The sequence below is a fragment of the Oryctolagus cuniculus genome, chromosome 5 (assembly GCF_051225735.1).
Source record: "Oryctolagus cuniculus isolate XC-2025 breed Fujian yellow rabbit chromosome 5, ASM5122573v1, whole genome shotgun sequence".
NCBI classification, from domain to species: Eukaryota; Metazoa; Chordata; class Mammalia; order Lagomorpha; family Leporidae; genus Oryctolagus; species Oryctolagus cuniculus.
In genome coordinates, this window is record NC_142871.1 from 124,573,409 (window position 1) to 124,595,531 (window position 22,123).

A 22,123-nucleotide genomic window follows, 5' to 3' on the forward strand; every position below is an offset into this window, starting at 1 on the left:
TCCCCTGGCCATATCCCTGTCCATCAAAGCTAATTTCTGTGACAACATAAACTTCACTGTGCAGCCAATAAACTCAAACCCGATGGAACCTGATGTGGCCAGGAAGGAGAATGACAAACTGGCAAGACGTCAGGGCTGGAAATAGAACTAATTTCACCAGCCAGTGGTTTGGGAGGGGTACAGATGGATTTATGTGTGTGTGCATGTGATTTATTTGTTCTAATAACTCTAATAAAGATTCCATTAATCAATCAATGCACTCTCACAAAGACAGAAAGAAACGCAAGGCCCCAAAATGGGCCCCAGGTAAAACCAGGACTCACTCTCACATTCACCTTAACCCACAGTGGCTAAGGGTACAGATCCTCCCTTGCTTCAGGGATCTGGGTGTGGTGCATGGGCAAGAGGCAGAGAGAGAGGAGTGAGGACTGGCTTCAGCTGGGCGGAGAAGAGCAGCCTGCAAGGAGGCACAGCCCAGGATGGGAGGTGAGGGATGGCAGAGGTCCCCGGGAAGGTTCCTGCCCTTTCAGCAGGCTGAGGCTTTGCAGACGAGGTTTTGGTGGTTTCAGCAAACTTCCCTTGAAAAGCAAGTACACTCACTTCTCAGTGGTAAGAGTCAGCACAGGTTCATTCTTCAAAAGGGGCAGGCCACAGTACAGGGTTAGCCGGGGTGGATTTGGGAGAGAAGAGCCTGGTGTGAGGTCTGTTAGGAACAAAGTGGGCCTCCAAACAGAGGTCTGGAGGGGTGGGCAGAGAGGACCCCAAGATCCTGTTTTAAAATGTTACTTAGGCTGGCGCCGCGGCTCACTAGGCTAATCCTCCGCCTAGCGGCGCCGGCACACTGGGTTCTAGTCCCGGTCAGGGCGCCGGATTCTGTCCCGGTTGCCCCTCTTCCAGGCCAGCTCTCTGCTGTGGCCAGGGAGTGCAGTGGAGGATGGCCCAGGTGCTTGGGCCCTGCACCCCATGGGAGACCAGGAAAAGCACCTGGCTCCTGGCTCCTGCCATCGGATCAGCGCGGTGCGCCGGCCGCAGCGCACCGGCCAAGGCAGCCATTGGAGGGTGAACCAACGGCAAAGGAAGACCTTTCTCTCTGTCTCTCTCTCTCACTGTCCACTCTGCCTGTCAAAAAAAAAAATGTTACTTAAGGGGGCTGGTGCTGTGGCGTAGCAGGTGAAGCCACCGCTTGCAGTACCGACATCCCATGTGGGTGCTGGTTCAATTCCAATACAGCTCTCTGCTATCGCCTGGGAAAGCAGTAGGGGATGGCCCAAGTCCTTGGGCCTCTGCAGCTGTTGCAGCCAACTGGGGAGTGAACCAGTGGATGGAAGACCTCTCTATCTCTGCCTCTCCTTTTCTCTGTGTCTAACTCTGACTTTGAAATAAATAAATAAATCTTTAAAAATATATTACTTAGGGTCATTCATGGGGATAGGTCTTGTGAAGCTCTTTGAGTATGCAACCTTGCAAGGTGCAAACTTACCCCCACCGTTTAGGCTTATCACCCACCTCTGCTCAACACCGAAGGGCCCTGGGGGTCAAAATTATCCTTCACTGAGTCCCAAGGAGACTCCAATTCACATGATAGTAGGTGCAGGGCTGGCAACTGGATAGCAAACTTCCACACCCTCTGCTCAAAAGTTAATATTCTATGCCATCATCTTATCATTTTTCTATCTATAGCCTCTTGTGAACATTAAAATCCCACATTCTCTTTTTCATGTTATCTATTTTGATAACATAGATGTTTCTACTGATTGTTTTCTTCATTTTAAAGTTTTATTTATTTATTTATTTGAAAAGCAGAAAGAGGGGGCGGGGAGAAAAGGAGAGATCTTCCATGCTTCCATCTGCTGCTTCATTTCCCAAACGTCTGCAACATTGCCAGGGCTGGACCAGGCTGAGACCAATCTGGGTCTCCACGTGAGTTGCTGGGAGCCAAGTACTTGAGCTGCTGCCTCCCACGGTGCTCATTAGCAGGAGGCTGGTAGCAGAAGTGCCTTAACAGCTGCACCAAACACCTGCCCCTTCTCTCTTTCTGAAGAGCTATGCATGCGAGCTCCAAGGTGAAGGTATTTGTCTACTGCCAGGTACTGTACTGCGGGGGGATGTAGAGCTGCATCAGCAGAGTGCTGGATCCAGACTGGCAAAGAGTGACTCCTTCCAGACTCAGCTCCAATGTCATCTTGCTGCCTGTCCTGGGAGTTGCTGCCTCCTTGGGCCCCCACTGCCTTCGGTTCACATCTCTGATATGGCACCTGCTGCACCATAGGAGTTAATATTTCTGTCTCCCTGAGCAGATGGTGAGCTTCTTGAGGGAAGGAATGTGTCTCATACATTTCTGTTTCCATCACTTCTAGTAGGTGTTCAAACAATATTTACTAAATGAAGGACATTGCAATACCTCCCTTCAGATCAGGCTAGAGCTGGGACCTGAACCAAAGCAATGACAACTGCTCTGTGAAGGGATAGGGGGAAGCTGCTACAAGTCCCTCCTCCTCTCAGCCTTCCATCTCCTTTCATCCTGCAAATGCCTTAGCACTGGGGTCTCATCAGTACCATGATGGTTATGTCTATCATCAAACAGGGGTCAGATGATTAACTAGGTTATAGATTTTGTCTACACTTATTTTTATTTTTGACAGGTAGAGTTATAGACAAAGAGAGAGACACAGAGAAAGGTCTTCCTTCCTTTGGCTCACTCCCCACGTGGCTGCAACAGCCGGTGCTGCGCCAATCCGAAGCCAGGAGCCAGGTGCTTCCTCCCGGTCTCCCATGCAGGTGCAGAGACCCAAACACTTGGGCCATCCTCCACTGCCCTCCCAGGCCACAGCAGAGAGCTGACTGGAAGAGGAGCAACCGAGACTAGAACCCAGCGCCCATATGGGATGCTGGCGCTGCAGGCAGAGGATTAACCAAGTGAGCCACGGCGCCAGCCCCAATTTTGTCTACACTTAATACCTGTATGCTCTGTTGTTGCCTTGTTGTTGTTGTTGTTGTTTTTCTCTTTTTTTAACAGGCAGAGTTAGAGAGAGAGAGAGACAGAGAGAAAGGTCTTCCTTCCATTGGTTCACCCCTCAAGGGCCGCCACGGGTGGCACAGCGCCGATCCGAAGCCAGGAGCCAGGTGCAGGGCCCAAGTGCTTGGGCCACCCTCCACTGCCTTCCCGGGCCACAGCAGAGAGCTGGACCGGAAGAGGAGCAACTGGGACAGAATCTGGCGCCCCATCCGGGACTAGAAACCGGGGTGCTGGCGCCGCAGGCAGAGGATTAGCCTATTGAGCCGCAGCGCCAGCCTGTTGTTGCCTTGTTAACATGGTTCTCTGCTTCCAGGTTCTCAACTAAAGAGATATTGGTTATAGGTAATTCAGGTAGCAAGCAGAGAAAAGGTACGATTGAGATGAAGTCTTTTCTCAAAATTAGCTGTTAGGGTTCCACTTGTTTAGGTATCTAGGATGTCATATGAAACAAATAATTTCATCTTTCCTTAGCATTGAGAGCAAGGGGCCTGGCTGAGAAAAGTTCTCTTGTCAACTTGAAGCATGTTGCCAACAGACGGGTTATCTTTGTCCAAGGAGTAGCGTTGACATTCTTAGGCTGAATGTCTCACTTACCAAGTCAGGTACTGGTATACTAACTTAGCCTACAAGTGTTTTGTTGTTGTTGTTGTTGTTGTCATTGTTGTTGTTTTGACAGGCAGGGTGGACAGTGAGAGAGACAGAGAGAAAGGTCTTCCTTTTGCCGTTGGTTCACCCTCCAATGGCCGCCGCAGCCGGCGCGCTGCGGCCAGCATACTGCACTGATCCGAAGCCAGGAGCCAGGTGCTTCTCCTGGTCTCCCATGCGGGTGTAGGGCCCAAGGACATGGGCCATCCTCCACTGCACTCCTGGGCCACAGCAGAGAGCTGGCCTGGAAGAGGGGCAACCAGGACAGAATCCGGCACCCCGATCCGGACTAGAAACCGGGGTGCTGGCGCCGCAGGCAGAGGATTAGCCTATTGAGCCGCGGCGCCGGCCTGCCTACAAGTTTTTTAAAGTAACATACAACAGTTCTTCTTTAAGAAGTTTAGCTGAAACATGGTATGGGGTAAGTATACTAGAAATGAATTTATATGAGTCTAAGAATGATTTAATGAATCGGTTTGTCTGAGTTTATAACAAAAGGTTAATAGGTTCACGAGACCAAGAAAAGTAAGTGCTTAATGAAAATATATTGAGGAAGATGCTACTGTCAGAAAAGAAGGAAATGTCTCTTCCAGGGAACGCGTATAAGGATTGCTTTGAAACAGACGTCCTAACCCTCGACTTTCCATCATCCATCTAGTGTGATCTCATATAAGCGATTTGACCTCTCTGGGATTCCACTTCCTCATCCACCATAAAATGGCCATTTTTGCCCATTTGGTGAGAAACAATAGACCCCATTCTCTCCTGTAACGCTAGGCAGACCCTAGCTACCTCTTGCACTCACCATAATTTCTCCATTGCAAACCTATAGGCAGGAGCTGCATGATACCTCCACACACTAGCTGGTAGGCAACGTATCATGATTCACATTCAGGAGAAGGTCAAGGGGAGTCAAGTGGCTTTCTCAAGTCACACATCTCATTAGCAGGGGTTAAGAATCTGCAGTGCACATCTTTTTGCCCACTTCTGTTGTCCCCATTTCAATACATGGCTCAACCTCTTCAAGTAGGGTTGGTTACATTGCTGCAATAACAGAGAAGAAAGACTAGAAAGACAGCTTTTTTGTTGTGTAGAAATGCATTTACTATTATGCAGAGAACTGCAAAATATAACTGAAATGAGATACACCCTCAGACATCAAGGTGATGGCACAATTCTGGATGGATGGCAATACCATAAGTCACTATGTGAATGTTTAATTGTACAATTGGCAGGTTTTGCCCCTCTGAATATAAAGAAATCACTCACTGTTTAACACCATGCCATCCAAAAATGTGGTAGAAAGAAAGGCCTGTGTGACCAAAAATAGATGCTAAGTACCTGATAAATATCAGAGTGGTTTAGGAAATGAGAAATGGGAAATGAAATTGGCTATAAACAGAAGTCAAAACTATCTAAAAAATCTCCCTACTACAAACTAATTGCTAACTTTTTAACCTCTTTTTTTTTTTTTTTTTTGGCAATCTGAATTTGCTTAAAGAACAGCATGACAGAAACCTCTCCTATGGAGACGGATTAAGATGAACGCAAATACTTTCCAATGTGCTTCTTACCGGTGGTAAATATTGCTGTAGCTACAGTAGATGTTCAGTAAGTATTTGTGGAGAGAAAAAAGAAAACAAGGTACACAAGATGGGAGAGAGAGAGCTCATTTCTATTATCTAGACTTTTAGTACAATGAGATATTAATTCCATATAAAGTACATTTAAGAAAAATGGCCTTTAAAGTGCTTTAAGATCCTCAGAGAGAAATGCGCTTCTTCATTCCGAGTGACTTAAGTGATGATGCCCCATCCCTGGGACCCTGCAGGCCCAAGCACACAAGCAGAGAGCCTTGCCTGCCCCGGAAGTTCCACTTCCAGCTGGCCTCAAGCTTTCCGGATCAGCTCTTTCTACTCCACTGCACTGCCACTCCAGGAAAGGTGGGGCCAGGGTCTGCCCTGTCATCAGGTGGCAAGGAGGAGCCCACAACCCTTTATGGAAAAGTAGGGTTGAAATGGACAGAAGTTTCTTGGCCTAGGCCTTTCTCATAATATGAGGCCAAGGCTGCCAAATGAAGTCCCATCATACCTCTTCCAGGGCAGTGTTTACCTGAAACCCAACGCATCAAAATGGAAAACCTTGAGAGAGGCTCTGGATCAGAGGCTGGGACCAGGGTAGGGTCAACGTTCCTGAAAGCTTCGATGTGTTTTATATTTTATGGCTTCCATGCTGATACCTCTGGGCTCCTCACAGAAAAATAGTTTAGAAAATAGAAAAACATCACTTTCAAGGAGCAACATTTTTAAACGTGTTAAAATGGTATTGCTAAAAAACTGTTCCACTTGTGGCTCCAGCTCTATTGTGATTCAAACTAATTGCAAATTTTATTAGTGTTTTTTTAAAAATAATCCTCTTAATTATTATAATAATAATAGCTACCATCTAGTTTACATCTCTTACAAGGAGACACTTGGCTAGGCATGTCCTCCCCTCATTAAATCGTTTACCTCTTATCATAGCCTTTATTTATTTTCTTTCTTTCTTTCTTTTTTTTTTTTTTTTTTTTTTTTTGACAGACAGAGTTAAACAGTGAGAGAGACAGAGAGAAAGGTCTTCCTTTTTCCGTTGGTTCACCCCCCAAATGGCCGCCATGGCCTGCACACTGCACTGATCCAAAGCCAGGAGCCAGGTACTTCTCCTGATCTCCCATGCGGCTGCAGGGCCCAAGCACTTGGGCCATCCTCCACTGCACTCCCTGGCCACAGCAGAGAGCTGGACTGGAAGAGGAGCAACCGGGACAGACTCCAGTGCCCAACCGGGACTAGAACCCAGGGGGCCGGCGCCGCAGGCGGAGGCGCGGAGGCAGAAGTGAGCTGCGGCGTGGCCCATAGCCTTCATTTCTGCAAAGGATAAAGAAGCCTGGGTCCAAAGGGTTAGCCTAGGAACACAGTCCTTGGAATCGGGCTTGAGTCTTAGTATCCGGGTAACCTTGAACAAGCTGCAACCTCTGTTTCCTGTCAGTAAAATGGGGACAGAAGCAGTCGTTGCTGGGAAGACTGAGAAAAGGCAGTGAAATGCTACATAAAGTGCCAGGCCCCTACACGGTGAGCCTGCTGGCGCCAAGTCTTTTGCCCAAAGGGGAATGAAAGCACTGCTCTTTGGAGCCACCGCAAGAGCAAGAAGGAGAAGCATCTGAGTCCCTGCTCCACTCTCCCCCAGGACTTTCATCCTGGTGAGACGGGGGCCAAGAGGATGAGGAGGACAGCCGAGGGGAGGCGAGCGGTGAGGAACAAGCAGTGGGCCCTTTCTGTACTGCAAGGGCATGGGTGGACCCTGTTGGAGGGAAGTCAGAGGGCTCAGGGGGATGGTGTGAAGAACAAGGAAAGCAAAGCGAGCTTTGGGGACCGATTCTTTAGGGGTGAGCCTCTCAACCGTCTCCTAACACCAGATCCTTCTCTCTCCCTCACTCTCCTGATGCTCTGGGAACAAAGCCCCAAGGGGCGACCAGACGACAGGTCCACTCTATCCATCCCCGCCACAGGGCACTCCTGCTCTCCAGGGACACCACTGCAGCGCTCCAGGGTGGCATGAACCAGCAGAAGCGTGCCGCTTCGTCACCATCTGCTGTGGTCAGCCTGACCCCACGGAGCCCCACGCCGGCTGTGGCCGCTCCCTGCGACGAAGAAGGCAGCATCATGTATGTGTGGCATATTCTAGAACAAAATAGTAACTGACAGGTTGGATGAAGTCTGACAGGAGAAAGGAGGGAGTGAGAAAGATGGAACAAAGATGCCATTTTACACTATTGGCTCACGTTCAGGATTTCACTATTTTCTATGGCAAGGAGCAAGTCAAAAAATCCCTCCTATTGATGAGTATTTTTCTACAGTCATTGTAAGTCAAAGGGCTCGGGCTTCTGACTTTGCCTCTTGGGAAACCTGCAAACCGGTCCTCCAGATAACTTGGAAAAGGCCTGGATGGCAAAGGAGAGGCCCCATGGCCCCGAGCGAGCAGCCCGGCCGAGGAAGGGCTGCGGAGGGGACGCACCGTGTTTTCAGTTCGGATTCTGTGATCTTTCTGCCAAACGGGGGTTTACAAAGCAAAAACCTCCGGAGAATTCTCATACTTTCTGGCTTATTCTCCTGGTGTTCGTCTTAACAGGAATCAGCTGTTTGCCTTCTCACTTATACAGCATGTGGCCGGGGAGAAGTTAGCATCTGGTCTGGCTATTATTAAAAACAAGAACATCCTGCTCTGTTGGGAGAACAGCACCGCTGGCAATCCAAGGACAGAGATCATTTGCATTCTGGATTCCAGAGATGTGTTTCGCTTCGGTCTCTGCTCTCCCTCCTCCACCTCTGTTTCATTTGAAAATTTCCCGATGTGTCCATCACTTGGTCCCCTTTTTCTGAAACCGACAGGGAGAGACAGACACACTTTTTCCTTTCACTGGGAGGCAGGAATCACTGGAGTTGTTCAAGCCAGATCTGTTCCTGCAGTGTGATAAAGTTGAACTACCAGAGGAATTTTTTTTACAACTGCGGAAATGAAAAAGTAAACAAGACTGGGACTGCATTGGTATTTAGGCTCCAGCTTTTTGTTGTTGTTTTTGTCTTTTTCTTTTTTTAAGCATTGGGCTAGGAGCCTAGAGGAACCATATAATATGAAAAACCTTAAGAGGTTTTATTAGCTAATAAAAAAAAAAAAAAAACTCAGTTCCTATTCACCACTTAACTCTTTTGCTGGAGTCTGGCGCTTGCTTCCTCTCTGGGTGTGTCACTCCTCTCATGCCCACCAATCTCTTCCCCCACACAACCAGGGTTCTCAGTGTGCCTTCTAGAAGGTGTGGCTGAAAATTACATTCAATAATAATCTCTGCGTTTCTCATCTGTGAACTCACCAATAAAATTTCCATAGAAAGTCAGGTTTTTTTTCTCCATAAAGTCCATAGCCTCTTTATGTACTCTGCTAAAAAAGCAGTAAGGTCATTGTGATTTTCATGATTTTAAATATTATGTGACTTTGAGAAAACAGAATCCAGTTAAGGCACTCCTGGGACATGTAGTGATCCTACAGAGAGCTCCTCTCATTTTGGGGCAGAAGAATGAGGAGAAACAGAAAGTGAAACTGCTCAAAGAGGTTTCATGGCCAGAGGGGGGGATGGAATTATAGAAAAAAGAAAAAAAGAGAAAAAAAAAAAAGCATGATTTAGGAAGGAAAAGATGTCAAAAGAGACCTGAAGTATAAGGCCATTTTATTAATACTCCCACTATTACATGTCACATGGCTTTGCTATCTGCTTTTTGTTTTTAAATAATAACTGCATGGTGACATCAACCCACCACACCCAATTGTGTTTTGGGGGTTCTTGGTATCCCCATCTCTCAAAAACACCCTTAAGCTCTGACAGTATACTATAGGTCGAATTCCACCAAGCCTACCTCCATGCCACTTGTGTTTGCACATCCTGGCTAATTGCAGCAGTCCCGGTCTCTAGGAGAAACTTCTCTGACCTCAGCAGCACACAGCCACGAGACATGGTTGCATTTTTATGTTCTGGCACCACTTAATGTTGCTACTAGAAGAACCACTCCTTGAAGGCCTTGTGTGGAAGAATTTGGTTTGGAGGTTTGGGTTTGGGTTTTTTTTTCTCCCCAGTATACTGCTATATATTCTCGCCTTATTATGAGAATGGCAGGTGGGGGAAATTCTCTCTGTGTCAGTCAGCTGTGAAGCGGGACAGAATGATGTGAAGAACAGATAGCCATCAAGAAGTGCACTACGGTTTCAACGGGAAAACATAAAGCAACTGTTTTAAAAATCTCTCTAAGTGGCTCCACACCACTGCAACAGGATAATAAGAGAATGCATTAGAATAAGTTTTAGTAAAAGCTAAGTGCGTTTCCACAAATTTGATCTCTCTGCCTTCCAACTGGTTGCACCTAAAGCAGGGCTTGCTGGAGTCGCAAGCTTAGGAACAGAAGCTTTAGAAAAATCAATAACCTCTTCCTAAATGGCAGCTTCACCTTGCTGTCTTAATCGTCCTCTCAAGGAGCAGCCAGTGTCCCCTGAAGAAGGGTACTGCAGGAATAAGGAACTGAGGCAGGGATGCTGTGCCAGGAGCACTAGTGTTGGGACCATGGGTTTTATCTTTTCCTGAATGAATGCTCAGCCGTCCCCTCCCACCCCTCTTCTATCCTCCCACCCCCTCCTCCACCCCAACTCCCTTCAAGTGTGCCTGAGTACATACACACACACAAGCAAGACCACCTGCCCATGTGCGCGCACACACACACACACACACACACCCTTGCATCTTCAGTGGGTCCTTTTCTTTGTTAAGTTTTGATTCTTAGCTTTTCTAAAGTTCATTTCCAAAGCCTTCTGATTTATTAGCTACTACTGAGAAAGCCCTGGGAAGTCACCAAGAGGTTTATCAGGGTGCCTAGGAATGGTGGTGACGAGGGGAGCGATTCTTTGGCCTTTGCTCAGAGCCTGTAATTTCAATACAGAGTACTAGCTCTCCATGCCTTGGATCTTACCTGACCTTTTTAAGCACCTTCTCCAGGTGCAAAGAGCAAGTCAAAGAAGGAGGAGGAGGTGGGTGGAGAGCAATTTGGAATACAGCCAGAGTGTACAGCCCTGGCATGTACACCGAGTGTCTTATCACCTGCACATTCATGGCATGGTTGAGAAAGCTTAGCCCCTTAGGAACTGACTACAGGATCAAACGTATGAGCTTGCCCAGGATTTTAAAGGTGAGCTGGCCCATACTCTCCCATACAGTGCAGTCAGAAGAGTAGTCCCCCGCTTCCCTGGAAAACCTGAAGAGACTGTGACAGTGTCATCATAAGCCCCGTCCGTACCTTTTTAGATGCCCCAAACTGTTGTTTCCTAGAACCAATATTTAAGATGATTTTCAAAAAGTTGTAACAGAAAGCTTTTTGTTAATCCGATCCTCTCTGTGGGGGTGTTTGATTCCATGAAACAAACTCCATTTTCTGCCACAGCTCTTGGCTATGTCACTATTGTTCACTCCTTTTCAGAGGGAAGGAAAAAGCAACTCACGAAGATCTGCAGGACCTGCTCTCACTGACTGTGAATGAGGGCTTCCCCTACATCCTTCCTTGCCTTTCAGACTGTTTTCAAATCTCATAAATATAAACATGTGGCTCTTCAACCACATCTGTAGATAATAACTTCAGGGGGCTTCCTGTTTACATGGCAATACCCATTTCCCAGCCAAATAAACTCTGCAACAGAGAGCTGAGGTGTTTATTGGGCCAGTCTCGGCTGGGATTGAGTTAACAGGAAACACCCACTCTCGCAGAAATGTCTGATTATTAAATATTTGGGGGACGGGGGATCCAAGGGGTCACAACCACTGGAGAAATTGCTTTCTTCTTCCTCCTGGCGTTTCCGTGAGAAACAGAGGAGCCCGGGCCCAACACAGCCACACAGCTGTGGGGCTCACAGGCTGCGGAGCCTGTGATGCGGAGGGCAAGGCAAAAGAGGCACAGATCAGAAAGCCAGCAGAATCCTTCACAGTAACTCACGCAAACGCAGAGGTACAGCCTTCAGTGGGCAGCCCTTTGGCATTCTGCCTGGCGGGCTGCCCTGTTTTAACGAGCAGTGTACTTCCGAGTCAGCTCTGCTAGTAGCACCTGACCTAAAGAATTCAGAGACAGCCTCAAGTCCCCTGGTTCACCATCAGTGGTCAATCTTGCTTTGCTCTCCCACACGCACACGCCCAGGGGACATTTGGCAATGTCTGGAGACATGTTTAGTTGTAAGGTCTGAGGAGATGCTGCCAACATCTAGTGGGTAGAGGCCATGGGTGATGCTAAACATCTTACAGTGCACAGGGCAGCGCCTTCGCCACACACAACCGTGAGCCATCTAGTCTGATATGCCAAGAGTGCCAAGGTCTAAAGAAGCCCCTAGCTCCTCCTGGCTTCAGCCTGGCCCAGCCAAAGTAAACCAGCTAATGGAAGCTCTCTCTCTCTCTCTCTCTCTTTCAAATAAATAAATAAATCTTTAAAATAATAACAACAACAAAAAGAGTGCCAATGTCTAGCCCAACACTTTTTCATGAACCAAGAATCTAAGGCTCAGAGGAGTAAAGTGGTTGGCCCCAAACTATGCTTCTGGACAAAGATGGAAAGGGAAAGAAAACCATTGTGCCCACCTCCCTTGTGGATGCTTTTGTCACCCAGATGCTTAATTTTAATAAATAAACATACATCTTCAAAGAAGCTGCAAACGAGTTCCCTGTCCTAAGCCCACCCAAGTGCTTGCACTGTTCCTATTCTTGGGAGTCGGCTGTTCCCAAGATTTCTCAGACAGCAGTGCTGGGGGTTGAGACAGAGCACATGCTCTGAGGGAGGCCCCCTAACTCGCAGCATGATGTGGGCCCCTTGGCCAGGGACGGAGCTGCTCTGCACCACGGGTTCCTGGGTCCCTCTTTCAGAACTGCAATAAAGCCAAAGTACACCACCAGCACAGGAAGTCAAGACGGTGACCGCGGTACCCTAGGCCCTCAACCTTACTGCAAGGGGAGGGGCTTACTGAGAATAAATGATGGCTGAGGAAAACCCATTTCCAAACCACAGCTGCATTCACTGGCAGGATTGTTCTGATGCTAAGGCGATCCAGGGCAAGCGTCATTTTTACTCATCTTTGGGCTTTGGTTGACTTTATTTTTAAGAATCCAAAAGATATGTAGGAGGGAAGTAGCCTGCCTGCTAGGTCAGGGCTGTCTGAGACCTGCTGTCTACAGACAGGGGTTCCTCTGCTGGGCCCTGTTCATGTTCCCAGAGATCAGAATCACAAAACCATCAAGGCTGCCGTTTATATCCCCTGCCTGGTCCCTGAGTTGGAACAAAGTGCTTTACCCACGGATGGGGTGAGCATTGTTCCCTTGTCAGATTCCTCACCCTCCCCTCTCTAGAAGTGGAACAAAGCAAGAAGACACAGCGCTTACCAAGACTGTTTTCCCTCTCACCACTGAAAATAGGATCTCTGCTCTTACCCAGCCCTGGCAAGTCCTAAGACCAGTAAGTACCCAGGTGTAGGCAGGAGTAGGTGTCGACTAGAAAAGAAACCGCGGATGAGAAAAGACCCAAGGTACACACATAACAAAACAAAAAAAGCCATTTTATTGAAAATTAAATTCAAACTTCAAATTAATATTACAATCATGAGAAAAATGCCAAATAATTCAATTTACAGTTGCAACATACAATACAAATAGTCCCTTTGAAGTTAAGGGTAAACTCATCCACAATCATGTCCTGTGGCACAAAGCAGAATTTGTACAATATGTGCATGGAAAGCAAATCTTGGGCAATAGCAATTGGAAAAAAATAAAAATGAAAGCTTGTATTTACACAAAATGCTACAAATATTTTTGTTCCACAGAAATCTAAGAATGGTAAAGCATATCCAAAAACTGGAATTTTATTCAAAATACCTAAGAAATTACTGTAAGTTATGGTTTTGGCTGATATATTTCAAAGTACTGCATTAAAAAGCAAACAATTATTTGTAAACATGAAGTAAACAAACACCTAAAAATTCTCACATAGAAAATATTTTTTTTAAAATGCATTATCTTTTTAAGAACAACAAATTCAAGGTTTGGAAGAGTCATCTTTTATTTTATTATTGTTCCTTCAATACCATGGTGTAATTATCACCTCTGCTAATGCTTTGTATTCCCATGTTTTAACCCAGATTCTGGGTCAGTCCCTTTCCTTAATATGGAGGGGACCCTTGAAGCCAGTACACATCTCTTCCCTTGTGAATTTACAATGGAGGGTCCCTAACAGTATGGATTTCTCTGCTCATTTATAAAAGAGGCCCTTAAGGTGGGTGGGGCATGACAGTCTAAAGAGCAAAGGAGATTTAATCCATTGAGTCTCTCAGTTCTAGACTGGATATCTTTCTACTAATCTACAGCTTAAAGTTGTGGTACCTGTTCTGGAAACTGACATAGGTTAAAATTTGTGAGCAACTGAAATGGATTAAAAAAAAAAAGACTGCATTGGTCACGCTGTAAGTTCCAGCAACATCTGTGCTACCTAACAAACCACACTAACCCCAAGGAAAGAGAGTGTTGACTAGTACATGGTTCCACAGTAGGACTAAGATTTTGCTTTGGTCTTGAAATTACAAATCTTATACATGACACCAAGTGCAAACTAGGGTTCAGGGAAAAGAAAAGATTGTTTAACCCCTAGGCAAAAAAAGGACAGAATTTGTTCTAAGAAATGTCAATTGCCCATTGGAGTGGTGAGTGAGGGTGCAGGAAAGAAGTGCTTGAATTTTTCCCAAGGAAAAAACGTTTAAAGTGTTTTTGGGTTGCTGCCTGCAGCCACTCTAATTTAAACATTTCAACACTAGAGCATCCCTAAAGTCACTCAGTATGTGTACTGTAAACTTAAAAAAGCCCTTTAACATTAAAAAACAATGCACAAGTAGAGTACCTTTCTTATTAAATAGGGTGCAGATGGCACTGGTGGTTATGTCAATTAATTAAACTGGAAATGTGTAACCAGACACTGGCTTTTTTAAGTGCTGCTGAGACAAACACACATATTTCACACTTACATATAAATGGACAGTGGCATGCTTCAAGCTACCACACACAAAAAATAAATAGTATCAATTACTACTTCCATCTTAAGTAATAGAAAAGTGGCTTATTTATCTAAGCATACTTGGTATACATCCTTTAGAAGGCAAAGTATTTGGTTTGGTTTGGTTTGGTTTGGTTTGGTTTGGTTTGGTTTCCCCTCGATTGTTATCGGCAAGAGTCAGGACAAATTCCAAGGGAGACACCCAGGCAGGAAGCACAGGTGCAGCTGCCCCAGAGACTGCCCTGCAATGCCCTACAAAGGTGGGCTTCAGAATGGCTGAGGAACACAGGCGCTGGAGGGGACCTCTGCACGCCCTGCTTAGGTCGACACAGCATGTTCAGGAAGGGACCTGATCTTTGGTGAGGGGCCAGGGACGTGCCTGATGGTGTCATCAAATGACCCTGGCTTGGATGACGGATTCACATTTGGGAATTTGCCATGTGGGCTCCGAGGTGGTCAAAGTGCATCCTACAGGAGGGCTCTCACTCAAATTCATACACAGTAGTAGTAGACACCAAACTCCCCACAGCCTTGCCTTCCCTGGACCCTCCATTGTGAGAAATAGATATCAAAGGCTGGACGTTGTGTCCTCTCAGGTCAGCTACATGCAGGAACTGGGCTGCTGCTATCCAGAGGACCCAATCCCATGGGACAATGGCTTCATTCTGCTCCTTTCAATGCAAATTCTGTGGAAAGCCATGCCCAGTGGGGCAGGCCTTGGGTAAGGCTGATCTGGGTTCCCCTGATCTACTGCTTGGTAAGGCTGGTTGGCTAGGAATCCCTGGTGCAATTCTGCTTTCCTGTACGATGTGTATTACGATGGATCCTTTATCCATGTGTGTGGCTCTACACTAGGTCTTCACTAGGAAGCCTGGCGATTTAGAGTTTTACTTAACTAGGAAACCACAGAACGTTTCTCTGCAGTCAATAATTCAGTTGTGCTTGTGTTTTTTATATGACAAGAGTCATAATTATCCAAAAGAAATTAGGAAACCACATCACTCCAGCATCTCATGCTGATAAAGGGCAATGTGAGTGACAAAGGGCTATGAGTTGCTTTTTAAATCCCTAATTATTGCTTTAAAAGGCAAAAGCTGTGTTAGAGGCAATCAGAGATCTGAAAGAACTAAACATAACATTTCCTTCATACATCACAAAAACAAGCTACATCTAAAATATCTGGAGATGGAAGCATTTTTAAAAATCACATTGTGCCTGGATGAACTGAAATTGCTTAGCAATATTTCAGATATGGCTCTAGCCCACTGAAGAAATTTGTTATTTAATAAAGAGCACTTTTAGAGACCGAAGTCAACATATCAATACACTAAGAAATGTTTCAAGGGTCCAAATGTCATTAAATAATTATAAATATATCTTTAAAGTTATATGACCATTCATGTTAGCAAGTTACCTCAGATTTTTACACATATTCATAATTTAAAAAAAAAGAAAACAAATAACACACAGCCAAACGCAAACACTATCTATACCATTATGGCTATAATAAGGTATTGCCATTTTTAGTTTTGCATAATAGGAGAAGGGGAGTTTTAAGGAATGGGATTTTCTTTTTGGCTAAATGGGAAAAGGGAAAAAAGTATAAAAAAGTAAAATAAAATCTTCTATCCTGATCAGTATTTTTGAAGTCACTTTCTTAGAGAAGGGGAAGAAAAAAAAAAAAACTGAACCAGAGAGTTCAGATGAGTACCTGCACAGGTCTGTGAGTGAGCAGAGCCGAGAGCCAGGACAGCCGCTGCAAACACGCAGTGCTGTGGGGGATACATCCATTCTACCTGTCTCTTCCCTGTGCCTCCCCTGGCTCTGCAGCTGCTCAGAAGAGAGCACCGGCCAAGGCCATGAGGCTTTGAGCACAGGGAGGAAGCAGCTTTGCTCATTTTCCTCCTGCGCCCGGAAGCCACATCTCAGAATCGGCCAAGGAACAGGTTATTTACGATAACAGACCAAAAAAAAAAAAAAAAAAAAAAAAAAAAACCACCAACAACAAAATACCTTTTCCCTTGTTTGTTCTTTGCAAAAGTACTTCTTAAATAATAAACGATCTGAAACCCAATTATGATTGTCTCTCTTGGGCCTTCTGTTTCTAGTATCTCTACCCTCTTATGGCTGTCAGATCATGAGTGAGTGAATGAATGAAAACTCTTGTAAAAAAACAGGCACTTTGTAGATAGTTGATATACATATATATGCACTCTCTATATATGTATATATTGATACATGTGGGATGTGGCCCCCAGATACCGCTGGACCACTGTTGGGCCACGGCTGAGGAATTTCAGTATGGTCGCCAGACAGATTCATCCATTCTGCCACTAGAATTCAAAACAGTTGGGGAACTGCTGTGGCTTCCATCAGCGTCAACACCATCATTCTGGTTAGGCAAATTGGGGTTTAATAGCGTGCTGCCATTCGAGGTGGTGCTGCATGGCGGAAGCATTCTGGGAGGAGACCGGTCTCCCCCCGGCACCATGGGGAACTGATAGGATCCTGATGAAGTGCCATAGTAGAGATATGGAGTGCTGCTGGTCTGGAAGGGTCCACTCTGGCTTTGGGAAGAGCCGGGGTAGGGTGGTGGCAGGTAGGTATGGTAGTGGGTGGTGGCGGACATACCGAGGGACATGCCTGAGGTGACTGGCGGGGTGTAAGTAAAGGTGGCTGGATAGTGCATTCGTGGGTTGGAGAAGCGGCTCTCAGTGAGGGATGAAATGCTTGGGAACTGCCTGGGGTCTGAAAAAGGGCCCAGTTCTGAAGCACCTAAAAATTACAACAGAAGATGGGGGGAAAAAATCTGTAAATATCAATTAAAATAATGATAGAATTTTTTACAAGAAAAAGAAAACTTTAGCTTTCCCAAAAAGGAACAGCAAGCCACAAACAGACTTTCAAAGGCACCAGTCACTTGACAGACTTCGTTTTTTCCATGTGACAGTCTTAACGGCATTTATCCTTTCGTGCTTTACCTCCGGAGAATCCCAAAGGGCTTTAAAAACCCAATCGTGTGCTAGGTCCTGTGTGTGAACCAACCCAACACTCACATCATAGGGGCTCACTCACCAGACTTTAAGACCAAATCCTCATTGATTTTTTTTTCTTTTTGCTTCTCGTTGCACTTCAGATATTTGAAGTAAAATTTGTACTAAGTCAGACAAGTTTATTTTTCTCAACCCAATATAAAGAAATTCCAAAATGATCCATTTTTATGATTAGTACTCTTGGCAGGACTCCTTCATCAATGAAGGGACATCAAAAAGGTACCCTAACATGTTCCTATCATTTCCTTTTTAAACACTTAAAAGAGTTTAGAATTGTGTCATCATCTGCATCTTAGTGACAATGAAATCAAACCATAGTCCAATGTACCTTGAAACTATCTTACTTATCCAGGGACTGTAGGGGAAGCCTAGCCATCAGAAATTCTCTGGAGAGTAATCAGCTAAATAAGGAGGGTTTTGGGGAGGATTGCGGGAGGCTCACCACCTTAGGAGTCACTGTATTTCAAGTCTTAATGTCAGATGTAGGCCCTGTTTTAGGCCTGGGAAGGGTTCATTGCCTAGGGACGATTCAGAGGATGGTACCTCCTCAGCCCCTCTTCCCAGTCCTAGGGCCCCTCTACGGCATCAGTTTCAGGTCGGTCTGAAGCAGTGACCTGGAGGCAGACTAGGTCTCCCCTTTCATTGCTGAAGCTCCCAGCATGGCTCCTTAATAGATATGTCTGGTGCCAAACTGATGAAACCACTGTTAGGATCCATTTCATATGAAAGTAAGTTTTCTGAAATGCCTGAAAACTTACAGCTGTGATCATGGATTGATCATAATTTTCTAGAATTGACAGAATTGTGACAAGCCCCTTCATAATACCAGTGCTCTCACTAAGATTTTGGTTCCTTCTAAAAATCTTTACAGGATTTTGATCTCATGGGACTGTATTTTACCATAGCTGTCAGATATAAGGGAACGCATTTAGCCATTCCAGAAGACCTTAGTGATAGGTACTTCTTCAGCCCCATTTCTATTCACCCCTCGTCCTTGAATATCCCAGTGTTTCATAAAGGAATAATTCTAATACTTTCCTTTAAAGGTGCTGATTGAGCGTTGTTAATTTTTAATAAAATGCACGCTATTTAATGTCCACCTTAAAATACTAGGGCTAGTGCCATGATATGTATTTTTAATTGAAAGTGACTATTTGAAGGCAACACACAGTTAACAAAATTTTTCTCACAAATCGGATAGTATCAATCAGACAGCCCAGCCCAGCCCAGCCCTGCCCAGCCCAGCAATTGTTAAAAATCTCACCTGCCTGGCTCTTCTTACTGAGAGTGGAAGGCCAGAGGCAGAAGTCAGAAGTGGCAGTGTCATCATCTGTAAAATGAGGGGATGAGCTCTAAGTTCCCTTCCAGCTCTAATGTTCTATGACCATGAATTCCAAGGCAGAAGGAGAAGCAACAGCTTTAGGGGAGCGGTAAGGGGTAGACAGACAGGTTCCCATCCCTCATTAGTACTTTCCCAGGACTCCCAGGCCCATAAGCAGAGGGTAAAAAGTTAGCGAGCAGCTTCTAATACCAGAAGCAAACACTTTGAAGATGACAAACCAAAACTAACACAGACCCAGAAGTGACTCTCTGCTTCTTATAAATTATTCCATCCTCAACCTGCCTCTACCTAATCCCTCCCCAAAATGAAATTCTGACAGGCCCAAATTCAAAAAATGTGCAAGTAGTGATTCTGACAGAATCAGAAAGGGGAGCAGATGAGATGTAACAGCTCCCACACCTGGTGCTTACGCACGGCCTTGTACAATAATACAGACACTAAAACGGGGGTACAGATGTTCCTCAGCCAGCCTTCTCAGTGCAGAGCAGGTGGGTGAATTTGAGTTGGCAGAGCTAATAGTTCTAGGCAGGTCACTTTTGTATGAGTTGAGTTCAATACTCAGATCATATGAGAAAAAACAGAATAACACGAGCAATTTAAAGTAAGTCACACTTAAAATGTCAACATTTGCCCCTAACTCTAGAAGCTCAGAGTTCACACAGATAGGCATGTTGATATAAAAAATGCTTCTTGTGTGTATTTATACTTAAAATATACTGTAGTAATAATTAAAATTCTAAGTGGTTTATTTTGATGCAGAAGCCTCATTAAAACTGTAATGTGGGGCCCTGCCAGTAAACTTCAACATGGTTTTGCATATGCCACCCACACCCCTTCTTCTCTATTTTACCTGATAAATTTTGCCAATGTTTTTATTGCCCTTCAGATGCCAGGATCACTGTACCTCTGTGGTTTATAGACACCAGCTCACACAAATTGACATTCCTTTTTCAATTAATGAGCTCTGGTTGTGCTTGACTGAAAACAATGCAACAAATATCCACTAGATTTACAGTAATTTGGCCAGTCATTTGAGACTGTAACGTCTTAAGGATGAACTTTTTCTTGAAAAGGAGCTAATAAGGACTCTAAGGGGATTACAGGATTTTTTTATAATTCACAAAATATAGAGTTTTCTGGAATTTGCTTAGTCATTTTATGTTACTGAGAAATGTTTCTGAAACATACTGTAATATACTCTGTATGAAGAAATATTAGTAATTTGCTACAGTATAATGTGAAGTCCCTTATATAATAATCCATGAGGGGAGGCAGGAAGAATGCTACCTAATCTTCAACTTTTTATAATCTTCATTGCAGAAGGAAATAATATAATTCAATTATCTTTCTTTGATTGGGCTGTATCTATACTTCTAATCTTTGTTTTATACATGAAGTCAGGCTTTCTTTTACACTCCCTTCTTGGATTATTTTCACATTTGTGTCCTAAACTACTCAGACCTTGTATCACCGGCCTTGTTAGAACCACAAACTCAAAAACAAAAAACAAACAAACAAAAAAAACAATAAAAACATAACTGGATAATACATAAAGTACAGAAAATACAAATCTGGCTTACTAAAAAAACTATGAGATCAAAACCAATCACATGTTAAAAGTACTATTTCCCACACCTAATTTTATAAACATAGACCCAGAGCTCAGCAAGGGCCCCAGTGATGTGTGTGGTAGCCTTCATCCCCCCAGAACCAGTTTAAAACTCCTAAAACCTACTGAAGAAACTAATTACTGCTCAGATAACTCTAAGCTAATCCCCGTTTGGACAAATAGATAAACTGAAACCCAAAGAAGGGAAGCCATATACTCAGCATCACATAATCACACAGCTTGAGCCAAGCACACACACTAGGACTTTGACTTATAACCAAGAACATGAAATTTTAGTTTTCCTTCAGGAATTTGGTTGACATGATCACAGATTTCTCTCTCACCACCATCTACCTATTACTCTGCTATCTAAGAAATCTATTTGCCCAGGCTGGTGCTGTGGTGCAGCGGGTTAACGCCCTGGCCTGAAGCACCAGAGTAGAAGATGGCCCAAGTCCTTGGGCCTCTGCACCCACATGGGAGACCTGGAAGAGGCTCCTGGCTCCTGGCTTCAGATCAGCACAGCTCCGACCATTGCGGCCATCTGGGGAGTGAACCATTGGATGGAAGACCTCTCTCTGCCTCTCTGCCTCTCCTCTCTCTGTGTAACTCTGACTTTTAAATAAATCAATAAAATAAATCTTTAAAAAAAAAAAAAAGAAATCTATTTTCCCAAAAGAAAAACACTTCAGAAGACTCTTCTTGATGCCTCCATGAGAGTAACTACTTTGGGATACTATTAAAAATGCTTTTCAGCCTTGTTGCTGATTTAATCTTCTAACTAGTAGACAATTAATTCAGCTGCTCAGGGCACAATGTGAATAAGCCCAAGGTCAAGGGTTTGATCCCCTTAGGATCTGCCGGCTTCCTACAGATGCACTTCCTTCCAAAGCTTCTGTCTACACCCCTAGCCACAGCCAGACAGCTTGCAAACAAATGTAGCTGTCACAAGCAGAGCGGCAAGAGCCCTCCTCATTAAAGCAGCAGCAGCAGTTTCTCGTAACTTAATATACATAGGGAAGAATATATTAATAAAATGCCCATGAAGCTTAAATAAAAATAAAACCGTTAAAATAAAAACATCTTGCCCCTTACCACAAGGTCTATGGGGGAAAGGAAATAGTTCCTCTTTACCACGCTTCTTGGGTCTTCAGAGCGAGTAGAAGTGTGTGAAACCAAGATGGGGGAGCGAAAGAGAACCTCCATTCTCCTTTATTCCTCGTGCCCTGCAATTCCCCATGCAACAGCTGTCACTTGCTCTCTTCTAATGCTACCTATCTTGGGTCCCAGCAAAGAAAGCAAGGTGTTGAAGGCAGAGATCTGATGACACTTTGTCTCCCTTTCAGTAGTGAATAAGGATAATACTTGACATTCCTAGGCCTTTACCAAAGCCTTTACTTTAACATATACGTTCTCATTTAGCAGGCCCTCAATAAATGATGGTTGAATGAAAATGAGCAAGGAGACCTCTGGACTGAAAGGAAAGTGGAGGGTGAGAAGAATGACAGACGGGTTCCTGTCACTGGGCCCATCTGTGGGAAACCTCACACCCGTGTCATCCTCCCCTTGAAGCAGCAGAATTTACAGGTGCCCTCTGCGGAGGCCCGTCAGGGCAGAACTAAGGAAAGGGGCCTTCAACCCAGGATGAATGCTGGCCTGTTCAGAGACCTCTGTCCCACTTTTTTTTTTTTTTTTCAAATATGAGGGCATAAACTTACAGAATGAAAAGCCATCACACTTCTCAGCAATGAGGTGTTAACTTCAAAGCTTCACTGGGGCCTTTTAAATGGTAGAAGTTATTGCTTCAACAAATCT

At 44.8% G+C, this 22,123-nt stretch overlaps 1 protein-coding gene across 11 annotated transcripts in view; it reads right to left on the reverse strand.

The window, feature by feature from the left end:
* Positions 1–22,123, reverse strand: part of RUNX2 (RUNX family transcription factor 2) — a 359,432-nt gene that overhangs the window by 102,309 nt on the left and 235,000 nt on the right. For 3 of the 11 annotated variants that reach the window (XM_089333875.1, XM_051855675.3, XM_089333871.1), the window contains 2 exons: positions 18,622–18,687; positions 12,800–17,079 (listed from right to left, as the gene is read on the reverse strand). The exons of 4 other annotated variants lie outside the window; for them this stretch is intronic. In XM_089333875.1, coding sequence (XP_089190001.1) covers positions 16,601–17,079; positions 18,622–18,687 — 545 coding nt within the window. In that variant the 3' untranslated portion in view covers positions 12,800–16,600. Of the gene's footprint in view, positions 1–12,799; positions 17,080–18,621; positions 18,688–22,123 lie in introns of those variants that run through there. 4 more of the 11 variants (XM_089333874.1, XM_089333872.1, XM_051855670.3 and 1 more) reach the window with 3 other exon arrangements.